This window comes from Bos grunniens, chromosome 12 (genome assembly GCF_055505025.1).
Source record: "Bos grunniens cultivar Pamir isolate PY7600 chromosome 12, Bosgru_T2T1.0, whole genome shotgun sequence".
Classification (NCBI taxonomy): domain Eukaryota; kingdom Metazoa; phylum Chordata; class Mammalia; order Artiodactyla; family Bovidae; genus Bos; species Bos grunniens.
The window spans coordinates 29,430,126-29,450,000 of record NC_141176.1 but is presented as its reverse complement, the minus strand read 5'-3'; the positions used below and the strand labels follow the sequence as shown (position 1 = coordinate 29,450,000).

The following is a 19,875-nucleotide window of genomic DNA, read 5'->3' as shown; positions in this document are numbered from 1 at the left end:
GAGGATGTGGACCAAATGATCTTCCCTTCACTCACCACATACTGAATTCTAAAAACCAAAATATCATTACACATCCTGCCTTTCTGAAAGATAATTCAAAGTAGTAATTTACTACTTTGTAAATTTACTCCATATGTCTCTTTCTTCTTTTCTTTTCTTTCTTTATTGCTTCATTTCCTATTCTCTAAAGATTCATTTACACATTTATTTTATAAACATTTATTGGCCAACATAATCATAGCACTGTCTTGGGCACTCAGTATACAGTAGCCTCTGCTCTTTTGAAAACTACAGGGCATTCACCAAATAATCACATAACCCGTGTAATGGTGAAGCTATGATAAGTCCAAAAGAAAGCTAGAGATCAAAAGAAAGAAAAGAGAAAAATTCTTTAAAAAGGACTCCAGAGTTTTCTGTAGGAGGGGCCCTGTTCAGTAGTAATAGTTGTTCCCCAAGTCTCATTTCTGACCATCAAAGTCCTCAATGAGCAATGGACAACTTGGAACCTTGTCAAGAAATCCTTATTCTGATTTGCCCAAAAGAAACTGAATGAGAATCGCACATTTTTCAAAATAAGCCTTAAAAGGAATAGGTTTCTGTCTTCCTAGATTATCCTCTTTCTAGCTACATTTCCTGAGAACATGAAGACTCCTCTAAATCATGTCATCCTAAAGAGTCTTCAAAGAATCCACATTTAAAGAAGCTTCTGGATAAATGAGGAGTGTTGGGGGTTACCATTGGAGCCCCCTGAGGACGTTTTATGAGGCTGGAGGAGTGAAAGGAATTATGCTTCCCATGGTGGTCTGAGAAAGCAATTGCCCTGAATCAGAGTTCCTCTTACCACTCTCATGGTTTTCCACCTTAAAGACACATAGGCCAGGAAGAAATGACTCTATTTAAATCCGGTTTCTGACAAAACTCACTTAGGTAATGTTCTCAGGTTGAAAATATCAGCCCCTGTCTGAAACCCTGTAACTCATATTGTTTGGTTTATGAGATCAAGCTACAGAGCCAATTTCACAATCAGACCAAATCACAGCTGCAATTTTTACATCAAAAAAAATGAATGAAAGTGTTTTATTAGAAGGTAGTTCTGCATGTGAAAGTGACAAAATCAACCCCAAGTTTTGGGAGGCATAAATAGAAATGGCAATTTTCTAAAATGGTTTATTGAAAAATTTTCATCCTATTTTGAATTGATAACAGAAGATTTTGAAGCATGGTTTTTAAGATCGGCAAAGAAAACAATGATTAAAAAGTTAAACCCTAAAATCAAGAAACCTATTGTGCCTATTTTCCAGAGACCTGGAAAGGATAGAGATTCCGAATATAAACACACGGATGTTTCAACCCATGAAGAATCTTTCCTACATGTATGTATGTCTGAAAGAACAGAGAAGAACATATGGTGAAATGTTACAGATGCTGCAGCGTAAACTGTCTAATGTATCACTGCAATGTGTTTTTATGCAAGAAAAAGTCTTTTTTGTTGAGAACTTTTTAATTTTGTCACCTTTGGTCCCTGTTCAGATAGAGTTCAATATTATGATGTGCCGACATGAATGACACTTCTCTCTGGAAACACGCTGTTTATCCAATTGAGGCCCAATAAGAGATCAGGGTACCAGAATGCCACATATTACACAAGATGAAGTCCCTGGCTAATGGTACTCGAGAGACCTGGAAACATTAATTCACCTCACATGAGTGAGCAGTCGGCCACTCTAAGAGTTGAGCCCTTAGGAAGAAAGATGCTATATAAATTCCAGGTGTTGTTTCTGTTACTGAGTGCACTGCAAAATGGAGGTAATTCATCTTTATAGTAGTTTTTGATAAGTCACGTTAATATATTTGGCTAAAGTGCACTGTGTAAGTTGTGTTAATATATGTGTATATGACATGATCATTTCTTTATCAACTGTGTAACCTATATGTTCTGATTTCAAAAATTAACCCTTGTCATCCACAACAATAGGGAGGATTCGATGTAAGATATCAAGTTGGGTGCAGCAAGTGGCTGAAATGGTTAGTGTGAAGGTGCACTTTGGGGAGAACATTTTGTTTATGTTTATGCAGCAGGACTGATTACCCAAAGACAAGTATTTGATGTACATCCAAATGGTTTTCATAACTTCTCCTTCTGTGGCTCCAGTAGATAAATATTTAATGAGGCTAGCATTTCCTTGTTGCGGGCAGAATGTGAGGTCTTCTTAGAACAGAGAAATTCAACCTTTGTAGAATTTGATGGAGAAGCAGCTGCTTTAAATGTGAACCTCGGGTTGAGGTCAAGAAGGACCCAACAATTAACAGAAAGTCTGTGAACGTGGTTCCTTCCCTACTAAGGGACCTAGTGATTCTCCTTTCATCTTCCTTGTCCATTGTTTATTGAAATACCTCCACCTGCCCACCTGCCCTGGTCACAGCGGGCAGAGAGGCTGGACCACTGCTATTTGAGGATGGGGGTACCTGACACAGCCAGAGCTAAACCATTCATCTGCTTGCCTAACACATGTGTGTGTCCAGGGCCTCCCTCAGGCCAGGGGGAACACAGGGATCAGCAAGAGAGAGAAGAATCTGCCCCATGGAGCTTCCATGGAGCTTCGGGAGCCAGAAAGTAAACTAGGAAACAAATAAATGATGAAGAAATGCTGGGAAGGAAAGTGTTGCGAGTTCAAGGGATGGAGGAAGGGAATGTGGATGGTTCCCCCAGAAGTCAGAGATGTGACAGTCAAGCAGCCCTGAATGGAGGGAGGCAATTCTGGGGGGAGGTTCTTGCAGGCAGAGGGAAAAGCAAAAGCAGCACACTGAAAAGAAGGTGAACCTGCTTGTCTGAGGATCAGAAGAAAGCCCACGTGTCTGGGTGGAGGGAACATGGTCAGGAAGTGGTGAAATCATCAGGGTAGCCAGGGGTCCAATCACAGGAGGCCTGGAAGCCAGGCAAAGTAAAGCTTTCTTTAACGTGCTAGTTTAGCAAAATTGAATGAACAGATTAAAAAAAAAAAAAAAAGAAAAGATTAGATGAGAAAGGAAGTGAAAGAAATGGTAAATGAATAAAAAAATAGAACGAGTTTTATGGGAGAAAATCCTAAAAATAACATGTTTGGAGAATGACCTTAAATCCAAATGACCTCCCCAGTTTAAACCCTTGAAGATTGCACACACTTAGATCATAAACACACCAATCACAGACGAGCCTGTATTTTCTTCTCGAAATGGTTTAAGTCCTTCCAGGCCCTGACCAGGAATCTGTGTAGCTGCTTCTCCTACTCGCTGCCATGAGACTGAATTTTCCTAGTCTCACGGACCCTCCCTTCCTGCCCCTACCAGGGAAAAGAAGGCTAGTTTAAGGGAATAGACTTAAAAGTAAGTAATGTTTTTAGTGAGAATCTTAATGTCCCAAACCCAAGCCCCTGAAAGTTTGTTAAATATCAGTTTCACAATGGCCATCAACTTCTTATAACACCCCCATCAACTTCTTATAACACACCCAATGTGGCAGGGAAAATTAGAGCCCTGGAGACTTCCCATTCTCACGTCCTTGCCACAGATCCCATGTTCTTCAGGTTCTTCACCTTAAAGGAAGAACACTGCCTAGAGTAAAGTAATACTGAATGAAGAACTCTGTCCTCCCATAATCACTACTAAACAAAAATAACCAAGCCTAGTGAAGCCACACACCTTCCACAGCTGCAGCCCCAGATAGGACTGCACCTGTCGTCTCTGTGTCATTGCTGTCAAGTGACTCTTTTTTCCCTTTGACTTTAGTTATTTCAAAAACTTTCGATACTGCTCCTATGCTCCCCATGTCCGAATATGTATGCCCTTGACTGACGGCATTTCTTCATTTGAGGACCTCTTGGCTAACAATATCCTCAGAGTATTTGTCTGGGTTATAGCTTTCATAACCTGCTTTGGAAATCTTTTTGTCATTGGCATGAGATCTTTCATTAAAGCTGAAAACACGACTCACGCTACGTCCATCAAAATCCTTTGCTGTAAGTATATTTCCCGTGTAAATGGATTAAGGGTATCTTCAGTGTGCTGTGCTCTAGATTATATCAGCCTTCAGCAAATGGCATTTAATATGAGTTACATATTCTGGGAAATTTTTTTTTAAGTATGAAAGTCCTATTGTTCTCTTTGGTTACTCTGTTCTGGATTGCATGAGTCTGCAGTGATTTATGTCTTGGAAATGAAGTAACAGGGAGTCAATGAGTCAAGGGATGGATTATAGAAGGACAGGTTGTAGGTTACAAAACTATGCTTTGTTTAACCTTTAATTGCAGTAACATCCATGTTCCTCAAGCCCAGAAAATTACTCCTTTTATTAAATATGTAAGTTATATTTTTTACTGTTTAAAACCTAAATTCCCTACATGACCCAATGGACTGTAGCCCACCAGCCTCCTCTGTCCATAGGAGTCTCAATGCAAGAATACTGGAGTGGATTGCCATACCCTCCTCCAGGGAATCTTCCCGACCCAGGGATCAAACCTGTGTCTCTTATGTCTCCTGTATTGGCAGGCAGGTTCTTTACCACTAGCGCCACCTGGGAAGCCCAGGCTCCCCACAACCCTAATTATCTCCCTACCACCACTTTTTCAAAATTATAAAGATGCAGTGTAGTACTTTAGAGATAATATACCTTTTGAAGTCTGTTGACTTCAAACAGTACTCCTAAGTACTATTGTGGGTGTTTACGTTAGTTCGTTTAGGACAGTATAGAGGAAGCAGATCTAATCAGAAAACGAAGACAGAGATGCTGAAACTGCCAACACACACTCTGTGATTCTTCAACAGGTGCGGACTGCCTGATGGGTGTTTATCTGTTCTTCATTGGCCTTTGCGATCTAAAGTACCGCGGGCAGTATCAGAAGTATGCGCTGCTGTGGATGGAGAGCTTGCAGTGCCGCCTCCTGGGCTTCCTGGCCATGCTGTCCACTGAGGTCTCTGTCCTCTTGCTCACATACTTGACCCTGGAGAAGTTCCTGGCCGTTGTCTTTCCCTTCAGTAACATTCGTCCTGGAAAATGGCAGACCCTGGCCGTCCTCATCTGCATCTGGATTGTGGGGTTCTTAATAGCTGTGACTCCATTGTGGAAAGAGGATTATTTTGGAAACTTTTATGGAAAAAATGGAGTATGTTTCCCACTTTATTATGACCAAACAGAAGATATTGGAAGCAAAGGGTATTCTCTTGGAATTTTCCTAGGTAACTTATTTCTCATTTCCTGGACAAACATCATTTTGATAGAAGTACCTCAAATTTCAGTAAAGCCATATTTGTCCATTTCAGAAAGTAAGCAAATATAGTTAAGACTGTCTCCTTTTTTTAAAGAAAAGTTCTTGCTGCATATTTATAAGTGTTTTATTAAATTTTTATTAAAAGATTTAGTATGAAAAACAAAAACATACTGTCAGGATCTCCAAATGATCTTTTTTATTATCTGTGAGACCCTTTGATTTTATGTTCATACACAATGACAATGATCTGGAGGAATTCCAGTTCACTGCCATGTCCTGTGACCCTTCCAAGTTATTTGAACTCATTTTTTCACAGTCTAGATATGAGCCAAATAAATAATAATAACAAAATTCTTGAAATTCACTAGCAGGAGATTATTTGAATGGAAATGCCAGAAAAGTTTATTGCCTTTCATAAATGCAGCTCTAGAGTCAGCAACAGAAGGGTGCTTTTCCATTTCCTTAATTCTCCCTAATTTGTTAGAAAAGAAAACCCAACATTTTCTATTACAAGTGAATGAGAAGTTTAGCCCCTAAAGATTAAAAAAATGTTTTATATTGTCTAATAGGTATCTCTCTTGCTTAGCACTAAGGCCATCTCTGTGTTCTGTCTTTAACCAGGGCTGTATCATCAATTCAGTTCCCCCCTTCGCATCTGGTCCCCTCATCTAAGGAAGAAATAAGCTCTGTCATCCTTTCTTTTTCATCAAATGTTTTTTCTTCAAAATATGCCTCTGACTTCTCTTTCTTTCAGTCTCTATCTGCTGCTGTACCTTTCTTTAAAGCCTTATGACCTTCACCCTGAATTATTACATTAGTACTTGCTGGTGTTTTGGCCTCTGGGGTCTTTGCTCTCCTGTTTATCTGTTCACCACCTGAGTATCCCAAGGACTGAGTATCCTCTGCTTGGAGACCTTTAGGAACCCCTACAACCAGGGTTAAGTTTAAATTAGTCACTTTAAAGCCCATCACAAAATGGCCCTAAGCACAATTCCCAGCTATTCTGGTCCTATTCCTTCTCCCTCTGAAAAAGAAAACACTTAATTTGCACCATTTTAATAATACTTCTCACACACAAGCCTATTTGGTAGTTGTGTTTCATGGCTATATCATGTCTGCAGTAATGTAAGCCGTTCCCAGTAGAGTTGCACTTCATGGAAAACTTCCCTCCCCGACACACGCATAGCCACACACACACACACACACTAACTACCTTATATTCGTGGATTCAAAAAGGATTTATTGAGCACCTACTATAGGCCAGGCACTGTTCTGGGTACTGGAGATCAAATAGATTGGTCCCCACAGACCTGCAGCCAGCAAGGAGGATGAAGACAAGTAAACACGTCCTTGTGTCACCAGCTGACAGAAGCCAGGAAGGAGGAGTGCAGACTGTCCTAGGAGCCCAAGATCTGAGGACCGGGGAAGGCGCCTCAGGAAAAATTAGCCCAAATGGGGGCCCAAAGCATGAGGATACACGGGCCAAGTGAAGGCAGACATTGTGTTCCAGGAGTCAGAGACCCGCAGCCAGGGAACAGGCCCAGATACAGGGCAAAAGAAGTTTGTGTGGCTGGATCTTGTGGTGGAGGTGTGGGGTGGTTGACAGGGTTTAGCACACGCGCACACACACACACACACACAAATATCATCTGCGTTTACACAGCTTATGTGTGAGACATGGAGACTTAAAGGCCAATATTTTTGCTTAAAAATAAGAATATATAGTTTTAAAATAATTTATAAATTTTAGAATATATTTAGATTTAGAGAAAAGTTGCAAAGACAGTACAGTTTCCTGTATTCCAGACATGCCTCACCAGATTCCACTGTTGTTAACATCTCACATTCCTATGGTGTTTCCAGAACATACACTTCTGAACCTTTCTATAGGTCTGTTTTCAGGATTTGTACCGGAGAAACATCTTTAACAGTCTTTTTTTTTTTTATTTATTCTTAACTTTCTGACAGTAGACCTAAGATCAACCCATTTTGTGAAATCCAATTGTATGGTTTTGTAATGAGATTCCATGCGAAATGTTTTGGATAAAAAAAATGAAACACCATGAGTTTATAGTATTTTTCCCTAGACTTTACTAGTCTTACATACCATCTACTCAGATGGACGTTTTAAAACAACTTTGAAATTATATGGATATTTTACATTCACTATAAGGAATAAGATGAGCCCTCAGGATTTTTATGGTAGCAAGAATATAACAAAGTGACCAAAAAGTCACGATCGTGGGATAAGTGGCTCTAAAGCAGTAATTCATATAGTTGACTTTTTAGTTTTTCTCTTACTCTTCTTTTTTCTAAAATAGTCTAAAGAGTTCTGAATTTGGGTTTAGATGACTATGGACAATCTGAAGGAAAATAAAGATTTTTTTTTGTCCTAGGTATTATTTTGATTTAAGACCAATAAACATGAGAAATAATGTTTCTGATGCTATTATCTTCTTGATATCCCAAGGTTATCTTAATCATATTTATAAGATAAAGGAATAGGGCATATTGATTTTTTGATATGTACATGTGATTATAGTAATCCCTTAAGGTTTGAATTTGCAGAGAGATAAAAAATTAAGTAGCCTTTTTCCTGCTTTAAAAAAGCTACAGATTACCCCATGATAGACCTAGATCTGAATTTCAAAGTCTATAATTCTTGGTAATGTGTTTATGTATTTGAAATATCTTTTTGATCTGGCGAACCCAATGCCTTTATTCCAGTTTATAGCCGTGAGTTCAGGGTTTTACCTGATTACCACTTGGCTAATACAAAGAATGGTTCTTGGAAAAGGCACCATACCAAACATCTAAGTAATACAGTGTTTCTGCTGTTGATGTATACGCCCGAGATGTTAAGAGCTGTGCTTTTCCCAACAGGTGTGAACTTGCTGGCTTTCCTCATTATTGTGTTTTCCTATACTGTCATGTTCTGTTCCATTCAAAAAACTGCCCTGCAGACCTCAGATGTGAGGAGTCACATGGGAAGAGAGGTGGCTGTCGCGAACCGTTTCTTTTTTATAGTGTTCTCTGAAGCCATCTGCTGGATTCCTGTATTTGTAATTAAAATCCTTTCCCTCTCCCGGGTGGAAATACCAGGTCAGTCCCTTCTATGATTCCCAAGCACGTTGTGTCTGCTTTCGTCCTCTGTTTGACGAGGTCAGAATACAGGGTCTTACGTGTAGTGAATTCTCCACAAATCCCTACAGCTTGAGTTATGATTTCCTCAGTGTTTATATACGCATATATATGTATATAAATAAAATATATTATATATTACATATATATTTTTATATAAATAAAATAAATATATATGTGTATATATATAATTTTATTTGTTTTTTACTGTTCTAGCCTTGCTTGCTGTGCGGGCTTTTCTCTAGTTGTGGCGAGTGGGGGCTCCTCTCGAGTTGTGGTGCACGGGCTTCTCATTGCAGTGGCTTCTCTTGTTGCAGAGCACGGGCTCTAGGGCATGTGGACCCAGCAGTTGCAGTCCGTGGGCTCCAGAGCACAGGCTCAATAGTTTTGGTGCATGGACCTAGCTGCTCTGCAACATGTGGGATATTTCCAGACCAGAAATCGAACCCATGTCTCCTGCATTGGCAGGCGGATTCTTTAGCACTGAGCCACCAGGGAAGCCCTCCTCAGTGTTCTATAATCAGTATTTTAAGATAGGAATTGGATAATGGTGTAAGCCTGACTAGAATAATAAAAACACAGGAGATAGAGAAAAACCGCATCTTAGTGTCTCACTTCCACCGGAGCTAGATAGTGGTGCTTCACCAAGGGTGCGTAAAACAGAACAAAATATCTATGCCCAGGTTCCAGCCTGCCTCTGAATTCAGTCTATAGGGACCAAGGCCTGGGTATGGATATTTTAGAAAAGATCGCCCTGTGATTCTGAGGTGCACCCCCCTGGTTAAGAACCACTAGTCTGTTTCACGGCCCTGGCCATGTGGTTGTCACACTGGGCCCGGTGGATGGCTAAGTAACAAACGTGTGTGTGTGCTTAGTCGCTGTCATGTCCAACTCTTGCAACCCCACAGACTATAGCTTCCCAGGCTCTTCTGTCCATGGGATTCTCCAGGCAAGAATACTGGAGGGGATTGCCGTTTCCTTCTCCAGGGGATCTTCCCAACCCGGGAATCAAATCCAGGTCTCTTGCATTGCAGGCAGACTCTTTAAGTAAAAATCTCCTCCAACTATTTATGTCCCTCTGGCTTGTCAGATGTCTTACAAATGCCACACAACACCCACCACATCCCTTTAACCTATCAGCTTAGTCTCACGACAAGGTTTTCTGATAGTAGGGGTTGTGGTAGTTCGTTAGTTGCTAAGTTCTATCCGAGTCTTTTGGGACCCTATGGTAGGGTAAGTAGCCCGTCAGGCTCCTCTCTCCATGGGACTTCCCAGGCAAGAATACTGGAGTGGGTTGCCTTTTCCTTCTCCAGGGAAGGAACCTGCATCTCCTGCTTTGCAGGCAGATTCTTTACCACTGAGCCACCAGGGAAGCCTGATAGCAGGGGTAGTAATCGTCATTCTCGGAGAAAGTCTAAGACATTTCAGACCATGATAGGGAACCAGATCAGGAAGAAATTACTATGAAACATTATTGGGCCACACGTTAGTCTTTCTCTACATTTTATAGTTCAGCAGTTTGAGGTTTGTCTTGAATGTCGCAGTGGAACCAGGAGAAAAGTCTTTACCACACTTGACTAAGCCTCTCCTTCCTCGCCCAACTTCCCATGGTGTTGGGAAAACTTAAACCCACCCCTTCCCCACCCTCCAAGAACTGTGGGGTCTTCTCCACCATGACAGGTGGCCAATAGTACCTGGGCTCAGCCACAAAGGTAAGCCGGCTTCAGCCCTCCCATCTCAGTCCTGAGATGATCTAACCTTACACCACCGAGTGACCCTGAGACTAACGGGACACCTCATTCCTGATCACAGCTTCCTTTAAGGACTCAATAGACAAAAAAAAAACAAAACAGTTTTTCTTCCATCACATACTGTTTGTATCTAATTTTTTAAAAAATTAAGGACAAGTAATATATAGTAATATAAAACTTCATTGAATCAATCTAAGATATGCTAAATACAAATGTTTTTCTTTCATATTCTTTCCAGTTAAAAAGAAATAAGGAAAAGAAAGAGAAGACGGGATGAAAAAAGGAGAGGCAAACATAGAAAAAGGAGAAGGGAGAGGTCAAAGGGGAGGAGGAAGGGGCAGATAAGTAGTCAGAGAAGAGATGGAAAGCAAACCGGAAGAAGAACAGAAAGGATGTAGGGAAGAGCGGGACTAAGAGAAGAGCAAGCAACAGTGTGTGAAGGATAAGAAACTGCGGGGTGGGGAAGCAAGAGGTTGCAGTCACAAAGGAGTGGGAGAGGGGAAGGCAGGATGCTGGTCTCCCGAGATGACAGTTCTCTGACTCTGAAGATAGGGGAGGAGGCAGCAGAGTGTGGTGGGTCTGGAGAACCACAGGGCTTAGTGCTGAAAAGGGACGTCCGCAGAGCCGGCCCAGCTCCCGGACATCAGTCATGTAAGTTATCATCAGCCCCTTTCACAGATAAGGCAGTTGAGGTCTGGGGAGCTTAGTGATTTGCCCACAGTCTCAGAGCTAAGAAGTGTGCAAGCCTAGGGTCAGGCTCTATTTGAGGAGGAAAACACATTTCATCCTAACCAAGTAAATGATGTAGTCGGCCCATCGTACCTCTGCATTCCAAATCCATGGATTCAACCAACCGCACACCAAAAGTATTGGGGGAAAATTTTCCAGAAATTTCCAAAGAACAAAACTTGAATTTGCCTTGTGTTAGCACATATTTGCATAGTATTTACATTGTATTTATAACTCTTTACATTCAAGTACATTGTATTAGGTATTATAAGTAATATAGAGATGATTTAAAGGGAGGATGTACATAAGTTACATGCAAATGCTATGCCATTTTTTATAAGGGACTTAAGAATCTGCTGATTTTGGTATATGTCCCACCGTGGATATCAAGGGACAACTAAATTCAGAAAATGCTCTGTCATCCAAAATATCTCCTCCCTTTTTGTGAAACATTTCCCTTACATTTCCCTTATATTCTATTAGCCTTTGAAAGGCTTCACACAGAAGGAATTCACTGAGTTTTGAGATATATATTTTTTGCTCCTCAGATCTTCTGACTCCATTCTGAATATAGTAGTGTAAGGCAAGAAGATCTTCAGGACTGAAATTTAGACCAAGTTCAGATCTGACTCTAAACCAGAAGATTCCTGGACATTGTCCAATTAATTGCTCTTTTTCCTATTTTTCTATAAGGAGAGGCAATAGAAACTAGAAAAGTACGTATCAATCTATAGTTTATAAAGTGTTTTCACATAATGTTTCCTCCCATATTGATTTACGACAAATACAGAGTAGTTACTAAAACTCAGAAAAGTTCATGTAGGACCTTGAATCCGTAGCTCCTATGCTCTTCTGGCAAAGAGATTTTCCATAAGGTCAGAGAAGACTTAGATGGAACAGGTAGCCCTCTCAAAAATGGCATTAACTATAGCATGTAATGTGTTTTGTGTGTATTAAATCTTCACCTTTCTTTCACGTTTCGTTTCCTTCTCCAGACACAATCACCTCCTGGGTCGTCATTTTTTTCCTTCCAGTAAACAGTGCCTTGAACCCAATCCTCTACACTCTCACAACCAGCTTTTTCAAGGACAAGTTGAAACAGCTGCTGCACAAACATCGGAGAAAATCCATTTTCAAAACTAAAAAAAAAAGCGTGTCTACTTCCATCATGTGGGCGGATGACTCCTCCGCACTTAAACCTGGGGCTTTGAGCAAAATAAACCTCGAGGACAATATAGTGAAACCAATTTCCTAGTCACAGTTTTGGAGCACTGGGCTTCAAAGGGACTACCTGAAAAAGCACAGCGTTTGGAAGATGACGCCTGCAACGCTTTTCATCTTTACTGAGAGCAAAACTTGACTGCACTGGGAGCATAGTAGGAGGGTGTCGGGCATGACGTTCCGATGGCAGCCGTGGTGTTTACCACCTGAGGACTGTACCTGAGGGTCTCCTCACCCCGACGTGCCTGCGAGGCACTAATGACCCATAAATAGCAGGCTGATGGGCAGTGGACCTCTATCTCGGCAGCACGGCCAACCTACCAATGGATGCCCGCCCTTTGGCCCTGCACAGTCTGCTCTTAAATTGAGTTGCACTGTCATTAAATAAAAACATTCATGACATCTAATTCTAGCGTGGCCATAATCGCATTAAGCCTAAATCGCTTTCCTTGCTTTTTCAACGTCAAATGAATCCATCAGCATCCTGCTGAAGTGATAGCAAAAGGACTTCTGAGATGTCCACTCACCTCAAGTCCTCCCTAAGGAGGCCAGTGGAGCGGCAGCTTTGAAAGCAGAACTTTGCACAAGGCTCGAAGTCTAATATATGACCAGAGGGGCGTGCTGACTATTCACCTGGTACCCTTCACCTTTCTGGCTTGTATGTGATGTCAGAAGAGCTGTGCTCTCAAAATACTTTTCTTAAGGTTGCCCATACCACAGAGGAAAATTGGGCATTACAACTGCCAAAAACTATATTTCCATATGTTTTAAAATATAATTTCTCTAGAGCATCATCCCTATTGCTGGCAAGTTCTGCCTTCACAGAACACACAGATAAGTGTGAAGGGGGATTTAAGAATACTGGACTCAAATAAATTCCCACTGTTTTTAACAAAAAAGCTAGTAAGTTTGTTCGTTTTGGAAAATGAAAAGCACTTGTGAAGGCCTGGACATGTTTTTGTACTGAAAGATTATATGTGAAAAAAAGAATCAGGTAAATAAAATTCTATTTTGCAATTGTCTGTGTATTATTTTAAGTTCAACAAAGACCACATTCATGTGCTCAGTAGCTTCAGTCATGTCCGACACTATGGACTGTAGCCTGCCAGGCTCCTCTGTCCATGAGATTTTCCTGGCAAGAATCCTGGCATGAGTTACTGCGCCCTCCTCCAGGGGATCTTCCTGACCCAGGGATCGAATTCATGTCTCCTGTGTTTTCTGCACTGGCAGGCAAATTCTTTTCTGCTGAGCCACCAGGGAAGACCAGCAAAGACCAGTGATAGGGCTTATTGACTATTAACCACTTTTTCTCTAGTAGAGAATATAACTCAGAAACAAACACATAACCTCAGTTAACAAGATGCTTTTTACATTTTTTTTTCTTCCCCCCCTTTTCCAAATCATGAAGCAGTAACTTAATTTCTTTATTTTTCACTTCCTTCGGAGTTCCCTTAACGAGATGAAATGTAAGCAGGTGAGAACCCCAGACCACCTCCTACTGCTTATTTATCTAGTAGCACCCAGGATGAAAGGAATTCCAGAATTGATGCATCACACCTGTTTTGGTGACCTACTGTTATTATCTAATATTGACTAAAACCATCACGTGAGTTCCTTTATTTTGATCACGTGAGATATTTCTGACATCAGTGAAATCTTTCCACATTTATTCTAGAAATAATTTCCCTCCCCATCGACAAAGCTGCCCTTTTTTCTTACAGTTTCAAATTTTCCTCCTCTTGTCTCCTCACTATGATTAGTTACTTCCCCATGTGCCTATTTTATTAAATGTCCTTTCTAGTCCTTGAACATCATATGATTTATTTCCTAATACATTTCCCAACATCAGAAGCCTAAATAAGGAATAGACCCTGAGCCTTGGGTATTTCAGTCTTAGCACAAATGTGTATCTCCCAATTTCCCATTCCTGAAAGGCATCAGGCATGGGCCAGGAAGTGAGGCTCTGGGAACTGTTTTTGAGTGTCTGCGCTCTTGCTACTGAGCTTTGGGCATGAGGAGAAGCACAAGGGCAGATGCACCATGGAAACTAGCAGCATATGTCAGAAGAAATGGAGGTTATTGATGCGTATTGGTCAGCGGCATGCCAACCAATAGTACAAAATTGAGTTCTAATAGCTTAGTGATATATAATCTTATTCTGTATTGAATATATAAACAGAAAACCATCAGAAACCATCAGAAAACCATCAGCTTTATTTGTGCTAGACATAGCCTGGCTTTCCGCCCCCCCACCCCTCAAAGGGAGGGTTTTTTTTTTTTTACTTTACAATATTGTATTGGTTTTGCCATACATCAACATGAATCCGCCATGGGTGTACACGTGTTCCCCATCCTGAACTCCCCTCCCACCTCGCGCCCCATACCATCCCCCTGGGTCATCCCATTGCACCAGCCCCGAGCATCCTGTATCATGCATCGAACCTGGACTGGCCATTTGTTTCACATATGATATTATACATGTTTCAATGCCGTTCTCTCAAATCATACCCCCTCCCTCTCCCACACAGTCCAAAAGATTGTTCTATACAGCTGTGTCTCTTTCACTGTCTTGCATACAGGGTTATTGTTACCATCTTTCTAAATTTCATATATATGCATTAGTATACTGTATTGGTGTTTTTCTTTCTGGCTTACTTCACTCTGTATAATAGGCTCCAGTTTCATCTACCTCATTAGAACTGATTCAAATGAATTCTTTTTAATGGCTGAGTAATACTCCATTGTGTATATGCACCACAGCTTTCTTATCCATTCATCTGCTGATGGACGTCTAGGGTGCTTCCATGTCCTGGCTATTATAAACAGTGCTGCGATGAATATTGAGGTACACGTGTCTCTTTCAATTCTGATTTCCTTGGTGTGTATGCCCAGCAGTGGGATTGCTGGGTCATAACGCAGTTCTATTTCCAGTTTTTAAAGGAATCTCCACACTGTTCTCCATAGTGGCTGTACTAGTTTGCATTCCCACCAACAGTGTAAGAGGGTTCCCTTTTCTCCACACCCTCTCCAGCATTTATTGCTTGTAGATTTTTGGATAGCAGCAATTCTGACTGGCGTGAAATGGTACCTCATTGTGGTTTTGATTTGCATTTCTCTGATAATGAGTGATGTTGAACATCTTTTCACATGTTTGTTAGCCATCTATATGTCTTTTTTGGAGAAATGTCTGTTTAGTTCTTTGGCCCATTTTTTGATTGGGTCGTTTATTTTTCTGGAATTGAGCTGCATGAGCTGCTTGTATATTGTTGAGATTAATTCTTTGTCAGTTGCTTCATTTGCTATTATTTTCTCCCATTCTGAAGGCTGTCTTTTCACCTTGTTTATAGTTTCCTTTGCTGTGCAAAAGCTTTTAAGTTTAATTAGGTCCCATTTGTTTATTTTTGCTTTTTTTTTTTCTTGTCTATCCACAAACAATTTTTTTTATTTTTATTTTTTTTAGATTGATGTCCAAAAACAGATAAATATATTTTAAGAAATTAAACTACCTAACAACATTTCGTATAAAACAGGGTACAAAAATTCTGAACAAAATTTTAGCAAATCAAATAGAAAAATGCATATGAAGGACAATATTTCATGGCCAAATATGATATAAATTGAGAATGTAAGGTAGATTTAACATTTGAAACTAACACATCAGATCAGATCAGTCACTCAGTCGTGTCCGACTCTTTGCGACCCCATGAATCGCAGCATGCCAGACGTCCCTGTCCATCACCAACTCCCGGAGTTCACTGAGACTCATGTCCATCGAGTCGGTGATGCTATCCAGCCATCTCATCCTCTGTCATCCCCTTCTCCTCTTGCCCCCAATCCCTCCCAGCATCAGGGTCTTTTCCAATGAGTCAACTCTTCACATGAGGTGGCCAAAGTACTGGAGTTTCAGCTTTAGCATCATTCCTTCCAAAGAAATCCCAGGGCTGATCTCCTTCGTAATGGACTGGTTGGATCTCCTTGCAGTCCAAGGGAATCTCAAGAGTCTTCTCCAGCACCACACTTCAAAAGCATCAATTCTTCGGTGCTCAGCCTTCTTCACAGTCCAACTCTCACATCCATACATGACTACAGGAAAAACCATAGCCTTGACTAGATGGACCTTTGTTGGCAAAGTAATGTCTCTGCTTTTGAATATGCTGTCTAGGTTGGTCATAACTTTCCTTCCAAGGAGTAAGCGTCTTTTAATTTCATGGCTGCAGTCACCATCTGCAGTGATTTTGGAGCCCAGAAAAATAAAGTCTGATACTGTTTCCACTGTTTCCCCAGGTATTTCCCATGAAGTGATGGGACCAGACGCCATGATCTTCGTTTTCTGAATGTTGAGCTTTAAGCCAACTTTTTCACTCTCCTCTTTCACTTTCATCAAGAGGCTTTTGAGTTCCTCTTCACTTTCTGCCATAAGGGTGGTGTCATCTGCATATCTGAGGTTATTGATATTTCTCCCGGCAATCTTGATTCCAGCTTGTGTTTCTTCCAGTCCAGCGTTTCTCATGATGTACTCTGCATGTTTATTTAACACCCTGTTAAATAAACAGGGTGACAATATACAGCCTTGACGTACTCCTTTTCCTATTTGGAACCAGTCTGTTGTTCCATGTCCAGTTCTAACTGTTGCTTCCTGACCTGCATACAAATTTCTCAAGAGGCAGATCAGGTGGTCTGGTATTCCCATCTCTTTCAGAATTTTCCACAGTTTATTGTGATCCACACAGTCAAAGGCTTTGGCATAGTCAATAAAGCAGAAATAGATGTTTTTCTGGAACTCTCTTGCTTTTTCTTTTTTTCTAATTTTATTAACCTTAAAAGCTTCTGCACATCAAAGGAAACTATTAGCAAGGTGAAAAGACAGCCTTCAGAATGGGAGAAAATAATAGCAAATGAAGCAACCGACAAACAACTAATCTCAAAAATATACAAGCAACTCCTACAGCTCAACTCCAGAAAAATAAACGACCCAATCAAAAAATGGGCCAAAGAACTAAATAGACATTTCTCCAAAGAAGACATACAGATGGCTAACAAACACATGAAAAGATGCTCAACATCACTCATTATCAGAGAAATGCAAATCAAAACCACTATGAGGTACCATTTCACACCAGTCAGAATGGCTGCGATCCAAAAGTCTACAAATAATAAATGCTGGAGAGGGTGTGGAGGAAAGGGAACCCTCTTACACTGTTGGTGGGAATGCAAACTAGTACAGCCACTATGGAGAACAGTGTGGAGATTCCTTAAAAAACTGGAAATAGAACTGCCTTATGATCCAGCAATCCCACTGCTGGGCATACACACTGAGGAAACCAGAAGGGAAAGAGACACGTGTACCCCAATGTTCATCGCAGCACTGTTTATAATAGCCAGGACATGGAAGCAACCTAGATGTCCATCAGCAGATGAATGGATAAGAAAGCTGTGGTACATATACACAATGGAGTATTACTCAGCCATTAAAAAGAATACATTTGAATCAGTTCTAATGAGGTGGATGAAACTGGAGCCTATTATACAGAGTGAAGTAAGCCAGAAGGAAAAACATAAATACAGTATACTAACGCATATATATGGAATTTAGAAAGATGGTAACAATAACCCGGTGTACGAGACAGCAAAAGAGACACTGATGTATAGAACAGTCTTATGGACTCTGTGGGAGAGGGAGAGGGTGGGAAGATTTGGGAGAATGGCAATGAAACATGTAAAATATCATGCACGATGCTGGATGCTTGGGGCTGGTGCACTGGGACGGCCCAGATGGATGGTATGGGGAGGGAGGAGGGAGGAGGGTTCGGGATGGGGAACACATGTATACCTGTGGTGGATTCATTTTGATATTTGGCAAAACTAATACAATTATGTAAAGTATTTTTGCTTTTATTTCCAATATTCTGGGAGGTGGGTCATAGAGGATCCTGCTGTGATTTATGTCAGAGAGTGTTTTGCCTATGTTCTCCTCTAGAAGTTGTATAGTTTCTGGTCTTACGTTTAGGTCTTTAATCCATTTTGAGTTTATTTTTGTGTATGGTGTTAGAAAGTGTTCTAGTTTCATTCTTTTACAAGTGGTTGACCAGTTTTCACAGCACCATTTGTGAAAGAGATTGTCTTTTCTCCATTGTATATTCTTGCCTCCTTTGTCAAAGTTAAGGTGTCCATATGTGCGTGGATTTATCTCTGGGCTTTCTATTTTGTTCCATTGATCTATATTTCTGTCTTTGTGCCAGTACCATACTGTCTTGATGACTGTATAGCCTGGCTTTATTATATCACCATGTTTTATTCTTGCTTTATATCTGATTAAACTAGCCCATGCCCATCAAGAAAAGACCCCGATGCTGGGAAAGATTGAAGGCAGTAGGAGAAGGGGGTGGCAGAGGATGAGATGGTTAGAGAGCATCACCGACTCAATGGACATGAATCTAAGGAAACCCTGAGAGATAGGAAAGGACCGGGAGCCTGGCATGTTGTAGTCCATGGGGTCGCAAAGAGTCAGACATGACTTAGCAACTGAACAACAATGCCCATCACAGTTGCTGAAATAGCTTAAATTAAGGATATCAGAGCTTTTGTGTAATTAGCAGTATCACCTCCCCCCAACCTCATCTTGCACCCCAATTCTGTAGCTTCATCTACTGGTCTCTGTAGCATCAAGGAGCCACAAAAGCAGACCCACCTCTCCAGCATTTGTCTCCTAAGGATGACTTTGTTGCCAGGTCAAGTAAGTATTTGGTCATTTGCTACCTATCTACTCATGACACATTTTTAAGATTGTGTCTAATGCCCCAGGTAAATCTTCTCTCTGCTTTAGCATCCTCAGGTTCATAAGCAGAGATCCAAAGAGTGCACATGTTAGAGGTGAGAAATAGTAAAGATTTCATATCCATCATATCCACCCTATCATGTGATAAATACCCCAAGAGAGTCTGAAGGAAATGTATCTTCCAAAACTAACAAGGAATGCATATAAGACGTTATTTCTTTTTTATTTTTGCAGTGTGACATAAACAGGCATACAATTCTATTTAATAAATAGCCTTAGGCAACTTTACTCAAGAAACAAAACATTGAAGATAAGAATTTATGGTTTTACTTATTTCCTTATCCTGGTGAGTAACAGAGAGAAATTAAAAAGCTCTCTTTATATGTATGTGTTTATTTGTTCATGTATGTATCTGTATTATCAGTTGTCTGATTTCTTATTTATGAAAGACAGAAGATGCATATTTAATAATGATAGCATTTATTTCTGAACCAGGAAAATAAAATGAAAGGGTTCTCCTTTTAAATGGCTTTTCAGTGGGAGATCTCAGAGTCCTTGAGAAATACTTCCCAAAGCCCTATAAGCTAATTGAGACCTATTACTCAATGTATTTCATCACACTCATCTTCAGGATATTTCTCCACATGACACAGACAGAAGAAATAAATTGAATAAATGACGAAATAGCGAACAGAAAGGCCAAGTGACAAAACTGCAGATCCGGGAGGGGAACTGCTGTCTGAACAGCCTGGTCCTAGCCTTGGTGGCACTCCTACCTCTACGACCTAAGCAAACTCATAATGAACTTGAGTTATAAACTCGTAACTACTTTATAAAACAGAAGAAATTATTCCTGGTCTGTACAGGACCTAGTAAAGCATTTACTCATTTAGTGACTCTCTAAATTCATGGTTCAAGGGTGTTTGATTCAGTATAGGTTTCATAATGAAAGCCATATACTTTCTAGACAAAGATAACACAAATTTAATACAAGCAGAAATAGTATCACAAGTGA

General features: G+C 40.5%; 1 protein-coding gene across 7 annotated transcripts in view; it reads left to right on the top strand.

Moving 5' to 3' along the window:
- The window catches only part of RXFP2 (relaxin family peptide receptor 2), a 61,395-nt gene extending 48,293 nt beyond the window's left edge, over window positions 1-13,102 (top strand). For 4 of the 7 annotated variants that reach the window (XM_086329517.1, XM_086329515.1, XM_086329519.1 and 1 more), the window contains 5 exons: window positions 1,302-1,373; window positions 3,766-3,995; window positions 4,801-5,211; window positions 8,127-8,345; window positions 11,860-13,102. In XM_086329517.1, coding sequence (XP_086185643.1) covers window positions 1,302-1,373; window positions 3,766-3,995; window positions 4,801-5,211; window positions 8,127-8,345; window positions 11,860-12,119 — 1,192 coding nt within the window. In that variant the 3' untranslated portion in view covers window positions 12,120-13,102. Of the gene's footprint in view, window positions 1-1,301; window positions 1,374-3,765; window positions 3,996-4,800; window positions 5,604-8,126; window positions 8,346-11,859 lie in introns of those variants that run through there. The other 3 variants (XM_086329521.1, XM_086329520.1, XR_015138119.1) reach the window with 2 other exon arrangements.
- Window positions 13,103-19,875: the final 6,773 nt, after the last annotated feature.